Source organism: Natator depressus, chromosome 3 (genome assembly GCF_965152275.1).
Source record: "Natator depressus isolate rNatDep1 chromosome 3, rNatDep2.hap1, whole genome shotgun sequence".
NCBI lineage: Eukaryota > Metazoa > Chordata > Testudines > Cheloniidae > Natator > Natator depressus.
The window spans coordinates 184,779,335-184,793,931 of record NC_134236.1 but is presented as its reverse complement, the minus strand read 5'-3'; the positions used below and the strand labels follow the sequence as shown (position 1 = coordinate 184,793,931).

The window sequence follows — 14,597 nt, the reverse complement described above, 5'->3', positions numbered from 1 at the left end:
CCTTCATTGATTTGAGATCTACCAATTCCATTCTCTCACTAGAAGGGAAAACCTATCATGGCAGCAGGCCGTAAAAGAGACCCAGTTTGGGAATATTTTAATGAAGTTCCTCTGCCTGTGGGTAAGACAGGCAGGTATGCAAAATGTAAACAGTGCAACAAAGAAATGCAAGGCCTAGTTGCTCAAATGAAACAACATCATGAGAAGTGTTCCTTCTCAGGAGGAAGCTGCATTGAAGATTATGAAAGGAACATGTCCGAACATGCAGGATCTTCAGGTTGGTAAACTTTTTTATTTCATGCTACTTTTTTAAGGACTGTCTGTCTTCCTTCTGGACTATTCTTGAATTCTCATGTTTGAGCAAAAAATATAGTTGTTAGTTACTCTCTGGTACTATTATTTTAGATGCAGTTGTGATAAAAAATAAATGTGATTAAAAATAGCTGAAATAGGCAGATCTTCCTTTTACAATTTCACCTTTAAAGTAGTACTTAGTGTCAGTGAATGAAATTAATAATATGAAATGAGCAGTATGGTGGTAATAACTGCATTGACTTATTTTTTTAGGAGAATCCATCCTCAACATACAGGATTCTGCAGATTATCTACCTTCAAGATCACCATTATGTTCTATAGTTTCAGAGTTATCTGCCAATGATAATGTTTCAGTCACATCATGTATGTCACATAGCCACAGTATATCACCTGTAGCAAAAAAAAAAAACTCTATAATCCAGAAACAACCATAGATATCTTTTGTGATAAGAACCAGCAGATTACAAAAAGAGGTAATTGATGGAAAAATTGCTCGGTTTGTATATGCAACAAACTCTCCTTGCCGTATGATTGAGAACCCACACTTCATTAGCATGGTTCAGTCATTCAGTCCAACCAACAGAGCAGATGTCGCAGGCAAATTGCTGGGTAAAGTGTATCAAAGAAATCGAGCAGTGTGCAAAAGGTCTAGAGGTTAGAATTGTTAACCTGAGTCTTGATGGGTGGAGCAATGTCCACAATAATCCTGTTGTATGTACTTGTGTGACGAGAAGAAGGGAATGTCTTCAGGAAATACACGCACACAGCAGAATACTTACAAGAAGTAGAAGTAAAAGCTATAACAAACTGGAAAAAAAAATTCAAATGTCTGTCTGTGACCAAGCTGCATACTAATGCTGCAAATGTATCCAAAATGAGAAGAAATGATTTAGAAGAGAGTGAAGAGAATCCCAAGCTAATAACATATGGTTGCAGTGCTCATTTGATGCACCTCCTAGCCAAAGATTTCAGTGTTCCAGAAATAAAGGCTAATGTTGTTGAAATTGCAAAATATTTCCCTAAGCACCACTTTGCAGCAGCTGCTCTGAAAAAAGTGGGAGGAACCAAGCTAACTCCCACAAGATGTGCGATGGAACTCAGTAGTGGACTGTCTTGAGCAGTATATCAAGAACTGATGACAGTTTGTGAACAAAATCATGAAAAAATAGATGGCACTGTCACAGCCAAAGTTCTCAACATTGGGCTTAAGAGAAATGTTGAACACATGCTGAGTACCCTGAAGCCTGTTTCTGTAGCCTTGAACAAAATGCAGGGAAATAACTGTTTTATTGCTGGTGCCATTGAAATTTGGAAGGAACTGAGTGAGATCTGAAAAAGAGAAAAGTGCAATGACAGAGTTTAAATTACAGGCATTAAAAAAACAAATGGGACAAGCACTATCTCCAGCTCATTTTCTTGGAAATATTCTCAATACTCGTTACTAGGGTCAAACCTTAACTGCTGAAGAAGAGTAGTTGGCTATGACATGGACATCCAGCAATCATCCCTCCATGATGCCAACTGTAATAAACTTCAGAGCTAAGGGTATTATATTCTTATATTCAAGAAATATAAGTTTGATGATGTTTTAAAGAAAGTCTCTCCAGTGAACTGGTGGAGGTCACTTTAAGCACTTGGATTCAGAGACTGTTGAAGTGAGGATCTCACTTTTAACCGTAGTAGCTTCTGCCGGTGTAGAAATATTATTTTCTTCCTTTGGACTAATTCATTCCAAATTGAGAAATCGTTTGGGACCTGAAAAAGCAGGAAAGCTGATTTTTTTTAATTCATTTATGTCAGCCAGGTCAACATGAGAAACTTAAAATATTGGCATCTGCAGCTAACTCAGTCATCTTCACCTTCATTTTCCTGTTTGTTCATAATCTCGAAAAGAAAAAAAAACAAAACTAACTATTTTAGTTAAAAACAATTTAAACAAAAACAAACCTGATTTGAAAAAACTTGAATGTCTAACTAAATTAAAGAATTAATATGCTTGTTTTGTTAAAATATGTTTGGCGTTGAAGAAAAAAATCCAGAATACATAATGTTTTTAGTTAAATAAAACAATTTAAATGTCTGTCTGGTGATGTTCTCCTCCTAATACAGCATGGCAAGAAAATCCTCCAAATATTAATGATTAACCTGTTGAATTGGGGATAGTTCACCTCCCAGTGACTTCATAAATATCTGCTTCAGTTATTTTTGGTAAATGAAATAACCAAACAATCATTCCTTTTCTGGTGTAGCTATAAAACTAATCTGAAAAGTTTTCAAAATAAATCACTTTAAAATGTATAGTGTGTACCTTCTAAAAATGAAACCTCCACCATTCTCTGAGTTATAAAGAATATGTATTAAGGTTATAACAACCAATGAGAATGCACTTTTATGTAGAAATCCATGATTAAATGGAGTCTTCCTGACGAGTGATTTAAATCAAATCCACCCTGGATAGGGGGTGTCTGTGATCTCTGGCTGCCATAATACCCCTTGGGACTGTTGGCAGCTGGTGTAAGTTAAAGCAGCTCTAACTTTTGGTGGGAGATCAGACTGTTGCTTACTTGTTTTAGGATTAATGCGACTTTGCACTTCCATCCCTCTAGTTGCATTGAGTACTCTGACTGGAGCCCAGGATCAGGCTATAATGTCTGGCCTTTTATCGGAGACCCATAACAAATGCTCTCCTTTTGTTGGTGGTTTTGTGATGTGGTGGTCTCACTCTAGTTCCTAGATGTCCAAGTCACTTCACTGCACAGCCATTATAAAATACATTAGAATTGGAATAACCTAGCATTAGAACAATCTGGGGCAATGACACTCATAGAAAGTCTTTAAACACCAGCACGGGTATGCTCCTTCTTTTGCCCTGAACGTTGTCCCTTATGTCAAGATGTGGCAAGATAATGAATTTCCTCAGAGCTTCACACAAACGCTTCTACTTTTTAACATTTCTTCATCAGGGGTTCCATTCCTTATTTCTGAAGGCTTTTTACTTTGATGTTTTTGTATTGAATAGTTCTCCCCTCAAGTAAATGGAGTTTGACTGCTCTGTGAGGGAGCTACTCAGTGAGCTGGCAATTTAAAACCAGCTGATACTCCCCATTGACCAATCCCCAACAGGAAGTTGGGGGTTCTTCCTGCTTTGAGCAGGGGATTGGACTAGATGACCTCCTGAGGTCCCTTCCAACCCTGATATTCTATGGCTATATTCCATTTTAAAGGTATTTAGAATGCATTAAACCAGTTGATCTGATGTCCATTAATACTGCATAAATTGACTTAGTATTCACAGGAAAAATCTTGGGCTCTGCTTTGTTCCTGTCAATATCCATATTGATTTTATAAATCAAAATCTATAGTGGTACCCAGCTGATTGGCTACACTGAAAATTTAGTTTGTTGGTTCCATTATATACTCCCTTCTTGAACTTGGCCATTTTAATTGCAGACAGAACCTGAGACGTAAAGTCTCAGAAGGGTTGATATTTTTTCCCCTCTTGCAAACTTTCAAACTGCAAGATCTTAATAACGTACAGTAAATGTCTGAGAAATAAAGGTCTGGTGTTAGACTCCTAATTCCATTTTCTCATGTAAACAGAACTAACTTGTTTCCTATCTTCCACCTTAATTAGATTGGCCTCGTTAGCATTAACCCCCCACTTGGTAAGGCCACTCCCATCTGTTCCATGTGCAGTGTATATATACATACACACTGCTTACTGTATTTTTCACTCCATGCATCTGATGAAGTAGGTTTTAGCGCACAAAAGCTTATTCCCAAATAAATTTGTTGGTCTCTAAGGTGCCATAAGGATTCCTCTTTGTTTTTGCTGATACAGGCTAACACGGCTACCACTCTGAAACTTGTTTCTTGAAGAGTCCTCTGCTCTGTCAGTGAGGAGCTCTCCCATTTTTTCTCCACTTTCATATCTCTCATATGTCATGCTCACAGTTATGGGGACTCTTCTAGCTGAGGAGGACTGGATATAACACCTTTTGGAGCCCATCAATGCTGCTCTTTAATAAGGTTGAGGATCCTGAAAGCCTTCCACTGTGTCCTAAGGGATTCTCTCTGTATTGTGCTTTGCTTTTTTCAGCTGCCAAGAGAGATGTAATGTACAGGAATCAAAACTGGGACTTCTGCATACCTAATTTTACATGCATGTAAAATCAGTTTTTGCATCCTTTGCATGCATGAGTAAGGGCTGCAGGATTAAGCCCCCGTCCACAAATTGTGAGTTTGAGCTAATGCTTTATGCCATTTAAAAAAACATTGGCGTGGCCTGGTCCCTTCCTCCTTAGTCTTTCCAGAACTATAAGTGCTCTGACGGCATCAGGCTTAGTACCTATTGAAGAAAGCATCTCATGTTGCTGGAAAGTGGTTCTTCTAGCTGCATAAAGAATGGTGTTCACATGTCCTGAAAATTATCCCTTAACTTTAATAATATCTGAGATTATTTAAACTGAAAGAAGTGTGGAGTTCATTTGTCACCATTTATAGTTTGTGCACTTTCATCAGCTTGGGCAATGAAAACAGACTTTGTCAGTTTTATGTTCTGCTTCTCATGCATTAGCACAGTGCTGCAGTTTGAAGTATGCACTGTGTCCAGTTGTTTCTATTTACTCTGACTGTTGTGTTGTTTGGAGATTTGCTGGGAGTCAGGAGGGGTGTTCTGTTAACCACGTCAGTATAACGCATTGCAGATGGAAAAACATGTCTTCACAGATAATAGAGCATGTTACTGTGTACAAGAACATTCTGACTTCAATCAAACAGGAGTATGATGCGTTTATTGAAGCGATAAAAAAGGGCCAAAGGAATGCATTTTATCTTCATGGAAAATTGAAAGTTCTGGCATTTGAGCCTACAACTCTAATATGTTATAGAAAAAGAACAATCCAACTTGAAGACAAGTAAGGCCACCTCTAATATATTGTGTAAAGCAAAATGTGTGATACTAACTCTGGTGTGTAAATAATTTAAAATGTAGCTAGTTTATCACAGTTGTGATTTTTAAAAACTAGTTTTATTCTTTTATTATTCATTAGGTAGAAGTTCCAAAATGGCTGTGTAATTGTTAAAAGAATAGTTTCACTTTTGTATTTCCAGGCCTGATTCTGCAATTCTTGTGGAGATTTGGCCCCCATAAGTACTGCAGGATCAGGCACTTGAGTTAAACACATACAGTTTCCCCATTTGTAAAATAAAGACAGTATAACTTCAAAGTGAAGGTTCATTGTCAAAATGTATTATATTAGGATACTTTGTTTAATATGAGAAGTATAAAACAGAGGAAGAATTATTCACTTTCCCTCAGTCTGCTATGTGGCTTTCTTTACTGTCCTATACTTTACTCGTGTCATATAGTTGTATGTATGTGATAAGATTATCAGAAGGTACATGCCCATATGCTCAGGGTTTAGCTGATCGCCATATTTGGGGTCGGGAAGGATTTTCCTCCAGGGCAGATTGGAAGAGGCCCTGGAGGTTTTTCGCCTTCCTCTGTAGCATGGGGCACGGATCACTTGCTGGAGGATTCTCTGCTCCTCGAAGTCTTTAAACCATGATTTGAGGACTTCAGTAGCTCAGACATAGATGAGAGGTTTTCGCAGGTGTGGTGGGTGAAATTCTGTGGCCTGCGTTGTGCAGGAGGTCAGACTAGATGATCATAATGGTCCCTTCTGACCTAAATATCTATGAATCTATGCCTCTAGTCCAGGGGTTCTCAGGACAACTTTTTTGGTGGCCCTAGAGTACGGCCACCAACTCTTGCTGGCAGCCACTCTCACACTTTTCCCTAAAATACTTAATTAGCTTTAGGAAAAACAAATAAATATGCACATAGACATGTCCAAAACATTATTTATTGATTGCTAGCTAGAAATCACTTTTCAGAACAGACTATTAACAAACATGTGAGTATCACTTTTCACAGCAGATGTCCTCAGCCCTGCCAAGCCTGGGGACAAATTAAGCCCTGGATGGGGAGCTGGGAGAGGCAGCAGGGGGCTGGAGTCTGAAGCCCGGGAGCCTGGGGTCTACCGCCTCATAGCCAGAGCCCAGGGCTGGAGTCCAAAGTCCCTCAGTCAGAACCTTCTGCCCTGCCACCCCAGGGCTGAAGCCCAAAGCCTGAGCCCCACTGCCCTGGGAAGGTGGGGAATTCACTGGCTGCCTGATCCTCCAGCATTGTGCCCCAGATGTCTCCAGAGGGGGGCAGAGCCTTTCTGCTGACAGCCCCAGCAATCAACACTAAGGTGGGGCATCCAGGAGCAACAAGGACGGGGACAGGCTGCTATTTTGCCACTCACCCCCATCCCATCACAGCCCAGGAGGGTGTAGTCGCAAGAAAAGCCCCTGGTGGCTGCATTTGAGAAATGCTGCCTAGCCACAAACAGAATCAAATACAATTAATATGGCATGTTAGGGAACACAAGTAACAGAATGACAGAACAGTGGCGTGACAAACTTAGTATAGCATCTGCTTGCCCTGATGATCTAGGATTCTAAAATGTAGAAAAGAAAATGGAGAATCTTTTCTTTTTTGCAGGGTAAAAGTTATTGAGAGAAATTCTGCTAGAATTCAAAATCTGATATTGAAAATAAGAAATATTAATAAAGTGCCCTCTACAGAAGCTTTGACTCCAAGAAAAAAGAGAAACCCTGCTAAGCCTATACCAGGTAAAGACCAATATTTTGTTAGGCAGCCTGAGCATTTCTTTTGGATTAAAGCTTTACTCTTAACTAAAGAGAAGCCACATACTCAAAGGGCTGCAGTGATCCTGTAAGGCACTAGCCCATGTTTGGCTGGTATGGAACCTCGCTGGCCCAGGGGAAGCTCTGGAAGGATTCATGCTTCAGGGAGCATAATGCCTTCCAGAGCTCTTTGGTAGTCATGGGGAGCATGCTGACTGTTACAGAACTTGTCTCCTTGATTCTGGAGCAGCTGGGGACCAGTTAAACCCATTTGTGCAACCTGGGGCATCCCTGAGGTCTGTTCTAACTTGTTACTGCTGCAATGGACCCTACTGGCAATTGCAGGAGTGCAGAATCATTAGAGCACAGGAAAGCCTCAACCACTTCTTCTCTCCCCTCCCCTGCCCCCCCTTCTATTCCTGTGTCTGTCCCTGGCCTACATTAGGATGTTCGTTATGGCAGGGCGTTCTGCAAGGGGTTGCAGAGCCATCTCTGGGGCTGCTGCACAGACCCTCTTGCACCAGGGGGTTTTCTTAGGATGGGGAACATCCCATTCAGAGTCAGTGCAGCCTGGCCAGCATGAAGGGCTTGTAGAGCAGAGATGAATTCCCCCACTGCGAACAAGGGTTGATTGTGACCAGCTTGTGTGTGGCAGTGCCAGGGGAGATAGTATCTTTCTCTCACATTGCTCAGAAGATGGTCACAATCTGGCCAGTAATGTTTGGTCAGTACTCAGGAAATGGAATCTAAATAACTAGATGTGCATGTATAGTATATAACACAGCATTTGTACATTTATTTCTAAGTCCTCACTGCTGGAACATTACACCAAAAACTAACAGATTCAATTACGGCTCTGGAATATTATTGAACCCTAAACTTTTATCACCTTCTATACATTATTCGTTTTCACTTATTAATAGAGATGGGCTCTAAAGTAAAGGAAGACTTGAATTATGTCTGAGCTGCAAAGTTCAGTGTTGATTTTCAGATTAGAGAACCCTAGCAAATTACATGTCCCACAGTTTCTGTATCCACATGTGTTTGTCACAATTAAGAGCTCATTAAACACATTTCCTTCTTCAACAGGTCTGACTGTAAAAGAATCTCTCAGCTTAGATGCTCTTTCTAGACACCTTGCTCAGCTGGAAGGGAGAGTGCGGGAACTGAAAGCTGACATGATATCAAAATACATCCCTCTGGAGAACAAGGCTGGCCTAGAGCAGGAACTCAAGCACTCATTGGAACTACGAGATAAGGCAGAGGCAGTGAATGAGAAACTGAGACTGAGGTACAAGTGTTCGTCCTACAACATATTTTTTTTATGTTAGGGATGTTCTCTACAGTGTTCTGTCTGTCACATGGATTTAGCTTTGGTATGTTATTAATTGTTATAGAGGTATTAACAATATCAGTATTAATTGTGCTCAGTACTTTGCAAAATTCCTTGCCCCTAAGAGCTTATAGTCAACTGACAAAGCATGCAGTGTGATCATTTAGGGTTAGGTCCTGGCCCCCTGTTCTGTCTATTGCTCCAGCAGCACAAAAGAGAGAGAGAGCTGCCTCAAGTGTGCAGCCAGGGATTTCCCTGATGTAGGGGGAATACTTGGATGACAGGTGATGAAGATCCTCTGTTGGCAAAGTGGCACTGAGGGGACCACTCTAAGTGGTATAATCTAGAGTAGCCCTTAGACTGCTTTAAGTTACGCTAGGGGCAATTTTGTCCCCTTCTCCCTCCCTCTCCATCAGTTCTTAGATTGTGAGAGATGAAAGGTGCCTTAGATAAATTGAGTGCAGCTTGCTGCGATCTGGAAATCTAGCTCATAGTATGCTGGTGATTTGAAGATGCTTTCAGTACAAATCAGAATAAGGCTTTTAATGACATAAATATGACAGCCTTCCTATGTTTGGTGGATTAATGATGCTTGGAAGAAGTGCATTTTCAAAGGGTTTCAAAGGAGGCAGTACCTTTTACATTAGGATAGACAAAGACTCCCATCTGTGATGGGCAGCAAAGAGGAAAGCACAAAGATGAGAGTAGGAGAAGGATAAAAGGGAAGCAGTTGGGGAGGAAGGTTTGGTGGAAGGGAGGGAAGGAGGGATTAGAATGAGAAGAGATGTGGGCAGAGTTCGAGCTTTATAGAACCTTGAAGTTAAGGGTTAGCATGAACTTGATCCTTCATAGGGAACTACTGAGAAGTTACACTGATCCTAATGAAATGTTCGATTCCCTCTTAAACTGTTTATAGTTATAATAGAATTACATTGGTTGCAAATGCTGTCTCTGCCTGGGCAAAATCTGACAGGAGCACCTCCTTGCAAGAACTCCTCTCTCAAGTCATGGAAAAGAAGGAAGTTGTAAAAGGTAAAACCAGTAAAAATAGGCGGACAATATTATGAAGCATGGAAAATATGGGACCAGATTCTCAGCTCATGTAAATTAGTCTATTTCCATTGATATCAATGGAGCCATGCGATCTTATACCAGTTGAGAATCTGGCCTATACATTTTTATTTTATTTTTTTAAATGTGGGTTGAGATTTTCAAAGGTGCCTGAAAGAATTAGGTGTCCAAATTCCATTTAGAGTCAGTGGAAGTTGGGCCCCTAATTCCTTTAGGTCCCTTTGAAAGTCCCATCCCTAATGATCTTGGGTCATCCATTTCCCCTATGCATGATGCTGCATGTGTCTAGCTTTTAGGAAAATAAGATTTTTGCCCAGAAATCTGATAAAGGTATAGAAAATATTCGCCAGAGTTATACAGGGGTGAATTTGGTCTATGATGTTTTACTACAGTTAAGATGAAGTTGAGGTGTCCTGAGGTGGTTTATACAGTCTCCACCTCTCATGTGCTACCCAAATCCCTCAGGTTTTTTTCCAGAGTCACAGAGGTCTCCTGCTACTCGTACTTCAAATCATCCAGGTTATTTAGGCAAGTGATGTAGTGATGGTGAAGGATCTTTAAAATGTTTTCCAGCCGGTTGCCATAGGCCTTCTGACATGTTCAGCCTTTTTATGAGCATTAAGCACACTCCAGACACTGTCAAGATCCTCTCAGGTGCTGCATGAGTAGAGTGCAGTGATGCGCTTGGCATCAAATTGAATCTTACTTGTTGCTTTCAACTTGTATTGTTAGACAGATCAAGGGAGATACCTCTTATGTTCCTCCACTCTGCTTTTAGATTGTGGGTCAAATTCTGCTCCCATTTACATCCCTGTAAATCTATGCACTGAATTCAGTGGCGTTACATGGGTGTAACTGAAATCAGAATTTGTCCCTATGTATGTTGTTTGCTGCTAATTGGACTTTAAAGTGTGGTCTCCACTCTTGTCCCAGAGCTAAGGGCCAAACTCTACCCTGAGTGACATTCTGTGCAGCTGCATTGGTTTCAGGTGGAACTGTAGGATGTTTCAATGAGTAGAATTTGGTCGTTAGGGTGTCACCTCTCATTCCTAATCTCTGGCAGCCTTAGAGTATGTGTCTGGGGACATAGACAGGGAAACTTTGTCCTAGAATTTACCTGCCCTCATTGAAATCATTTCCTAATTACATTTCCACGTGTGGGAGACTTCTTCCGTCTTTTCAACGCATGAAACATGCATTAGTTTATAGAAGGTCCCTGTCCTGCTTGCTAATGCAAAATAGCCTGGCTAAAACTGTAAACCCATCTTTCTTGAAAGACACATTTCTATGGATCAAAATCTATTTTCTTCTTGTACTCTTGCAATGTTAAGGCTGATTTTGTCTATTGAAATAATAACACATTTACCTCCCATCGATGTGTCTAACTTTCAGCTGCCGCTGCCTTTAGCATCTCTCATATATTTGAACATGACCCCAGCAAGAGTAAAGAGGCTGAAGATTTGCTTGAATATATTGAAAGGTAAATAGAATGCAACTCTTATACTCTACTCTGTGTAAGCAGTTTACAGCATTACAGAGTTTGGATAACATATCATGTTTAATGCAGTCCCTCCAGGGCAAATTAGGATTTTGTAAAAAGAGCACTCTTTTCTTCTTTTTGTGAATGTCTGGTGTTTGTAAAATGTGCTTGCTAGCCTGACAGCCCTGCGGACCTACATAGAATATCAGGGTTGGAAGGGACCTCAGGAGGTCATCTAGTCCAACCCCCTGCTCAAAGCAGGACCAATCCCCAACTAAATCATTCCAGCCAGGGCTTTGTCAAGCCTGACCTAAAAAATATCTAAACAACAGTTGGTTATTCACAGACCAGATGCAGCAAAAGCAGCTTCTCCACACTGCTCTACTCATGTGAGTCAGCCCTGTCCTGGGAGATCACTTTTGGGGAGTAAAGGGTAGTTTTAACTTTACAGTCCATTCCATCCTTGGCCTGTTTGCTGAAACTGCCAACAAAGGTACCAGCAGTGGAGGTGGGTTTGTTTGTTTTTTGGTGATATGAACACCTCTGAGGAGATTACTTTGGTCTAGATTTTTTCCTAAAGATACCAGTAGGTACCAAGTACGATTTTCAAAAGCACTAGGTGCCTGTTGAGAGTTAGGTGCTTTTAAAAATCCCACTGAGTGCCTGTCTTCATCTTTAGGTGCCTAAATATCTTTAAAACTCTTGCAACTAAGAACTGGAGTGAGATCATAAACTCATTTTACACTGTCCACTGAACAGCCATTAAATGGTAACAGCTTCCAGGTACTACCAATCTAGACTGGATTTGACCTCAGTTTGATCCGTGAGCTGAAAGGCCATATTCCACTATACCAGTGCCTCCCAAATCAGCATCTTAAATATAACATTCATTGAAATCTAACTGCAACAGCTTCTTTCTGGAGATCAATATTTGTTAACCCAACAGCAGTGCAGCAAGTCAGTCTTTCAGGAGAAAATCTAATTGACACAGTCAGGAGGTGACTGATAATAGAGGCATAGCCAGTTTTAGTAGGGACATTTCAGGGGGTTAATCATAGGCTATCATTATTATAGGCTCTGAGTTCAGATAACTGGACTCCCAGTCTAGATATGGTTCCCCTTAATGGAGTAATTTGGGACAAGATTTCACTCCTATTGCCCTCCGGTACACTGGAAGGGGATGCAGAGAGACCATGTCTTTGATGGAGCCCTGAGGAGGAATTCTGGCTGGGAGCACGTGCCTTAGCAGCAACTTGGCCACCCTTTGAGCAAGTGCAGTGCACTCTGTCCTCCATGCCCAGCTGGCGATAAAAGCCAGTGTGGAAACCACGGCACCAGCTTCTCCTGTCCTCCCTGCCTGCTAGCAGCACTGAGGGGGATCAGGGATGACACTATCCAACAGCCATTCTTAGCACAAAGGGGAAACTTCTTGCACCCTCCCTCCCTTAGGAGCCCATGCAGAACATAATATGGGCAGAATCTCACCATTGAATAGTTAATGCAGATGTAGACAACTTTCTGGGTTACCCTCTTGCGCAGCTGGTATTGTGTGCTTTGCAACATGATTTCCTCATTTAAATGCCTTGTCAGGCCTCCTTTCTTTTGGTCCGCTTTCCATTGATGATCCAGTTCCTGAACACCACTGTGGACACTGTATAAGTTGGTAGTCAGTGTGGTCAGCATTCTATGATCCAGTGTGTAGTGCCTATACTGATGATGTGTACCAAAACAATACTAAAAGATGAAGGTGAGGAAAAAGGTAATTTGGGGAACTGAGAGCCACTCAAGACTGCCACTTGCTGTCACCAGGTTTGCTTTCATACAGAAGTACTAGATATTTTAATATATTCTTTGTATTAAAGCCGTGGTATTGCCCATGTCTTTGACATTTGATTCTAGGCTTTCTGGAATTCCTTCCTTGGCTAGTTCACCACATCATCAACCGATCATTTCTTTTTTGTTTTTGTGTCAGTGCTATATTACATTGTCTTTTCCTTCATCTGTCCTAGATTCAATGAATTATTTTCATATGGTCAGTATGAGGCTGCAGCAGTTTATGCTGCAAACTGTCCTAGAGGAATTCTCCGCAATGAAGAAACCATGATGAAATTTAAGGGTATGGAATTTAGATGGAAATACTGTTGGTCACATTCTAAGCTGGTATAAATTGACATCACTGTTGATTCAAATAGTGCGACACTGACTTACGCCTGCTGAGAATCTGGCTCTATTACTCATGTTGAAAGGAGCCTTGAAGGGACAAAAGTGAATTACTTGTGTGTTTGGATTTTAAATTTAACACTTCAAAGTAAATATAAAAATAACCTAAGGTGTGCTGCGATAAAAAACCCATGGCACAAGGTATCAGAGCCCAGGTTAGCTGACTTGGGCTCATGGGGCTCAGGCTGCATGGCTAATAATAGTAGTGTAGATGTTTATGCTCAGGTTGGAGACCAGCCTCTGAGACTCACTCTCTTCACAGACTCACTCTCTTCACAGGTCTCAGAGCCTGGGCTCCAGTCTGAGCCTGAACATCTACATTGCAATTTTATAACCCTGCAGCATGAGCTCAAGTCAGCTGACCTGGGCCAGCTGCAGGTGTGCCACAGGTCTCTTATTGTCGGGTAGACTAAGGGTCCAGATTCTTGGTGCCGTGTCTGGTCACTTTGCACTCAGGCAATGCAAAGGTGCCAGACAACTGGATTCTCCTTGCACAAAGGAATCTTTGAGTGGCATAAAGGCAGCATAGCTGACTTTGCCACCTGCTCTTCCTCCTGTGTGTCAGGGGTGTGGCAGGCTCTGGGTGACGGGGCAGCTCGGAACACAAAGAGTTCCATTCAATTCTTGGCCACAGCCCACCGCAGCTAGCAAAATGTAGATAAGCCATTAGACTTCTCTAAGTTACGCTGGTGGCCATTTCAGTCATTGGTCAGGCTGAGAATCTGGGGAGGCATAAAACCAACTTTGCCTCCCTATGTGGTGCAGCTGTGGTGGACCTTAAGGTCCAGTTTGAAGTTGTCTATACTTGTACTTAAACTGTCTTATTTCCACTTATAAATTAAGTGTATGCAAATAGGTGTGCACAACCGTGCTCATATAACTTTGAAAATCTGGCCCTTCATGCCCTGTGCATTAGCTAGAAAAGTTGCTTGAATCACCTGACAATGTTCCATTCAGCTTATAATTAAGGTCTGAAATATGGATCATTATCAGTCCAGTAAGGATCAGTAATGCTGTTTACATGCCTGAGATAAATACAGACATGTTCCTTGGTTGTTTTTAGTCCTCCATACTCTGTCTTCCTTTGAATTTGAGGACACAACATGCAGTGAGCATCACTGGTGTCAGTGATGAGGCAGTTGCAACTTGGTCTTTCCCCTGCAGGTGCTGGAGGGAATGCTGAGAATACCACTGAACTTTATTTTATTACTATCTTTTCTTCTTCTTCCTCTTTTCACTTTATAGGCAATTGTTAAAGACCAAAAGTAAAGAAGTACAAAAGAACTATGTTAAATTAATATTCAGAATCTGAATTACAAATTAGACAGTAAGCTTTATGTTAGGGCCCGATCTGGCAAAAATTTACTCACTTGCTGAAAATTATGTTCCATTGACTTCAGTGGCACTCCTCATGTGAGCAGAGATAAGTGTATGCATACATGTTTTCAGGATTGGGGCCTTAGATATAAATCTTTGGGAATA

General features: G+C 41.1%; 1 protein-coding gene across 1 annotated transcript in view; it reads left to right on the top strand.

The window, feature by feature from the left end:
* CLHC1 (clathrin heavy chain linker domain containing 1) overlaps window positions 1–14,597 on the top strand; it is a 31,057-nt gene that overhangs the window by 3,631 nt on the left and 12,829 nt on the right. The window contains exons 3-8 of the mRNA XM_074949459.1: window positions 5,044–5,231; window positions 6,866–6,996; window positions 8,101–8,302; window positions 9,261–9,376; window positions 10,808–10,895; window positions 12,905–13,011. Coding sequence (XP_074805560.1) covers window positions 5,044–5,231; window positions 6,866–6,996; window positions 8,101–8,302; window positions 9,261–9,376; window positions 10,808–10,895; window positions 12,905–13,011 — 832 coding nt within the window. The remainder of the gene's footprint in view (window positions 1–5,043; window positions 5,232–6,865; window positions 6,997–8,100; window positions 8,303–9,260; window positions 9,377–10,807; window positions 10,896–12,904; window positions 13,012–14,597) is intronic.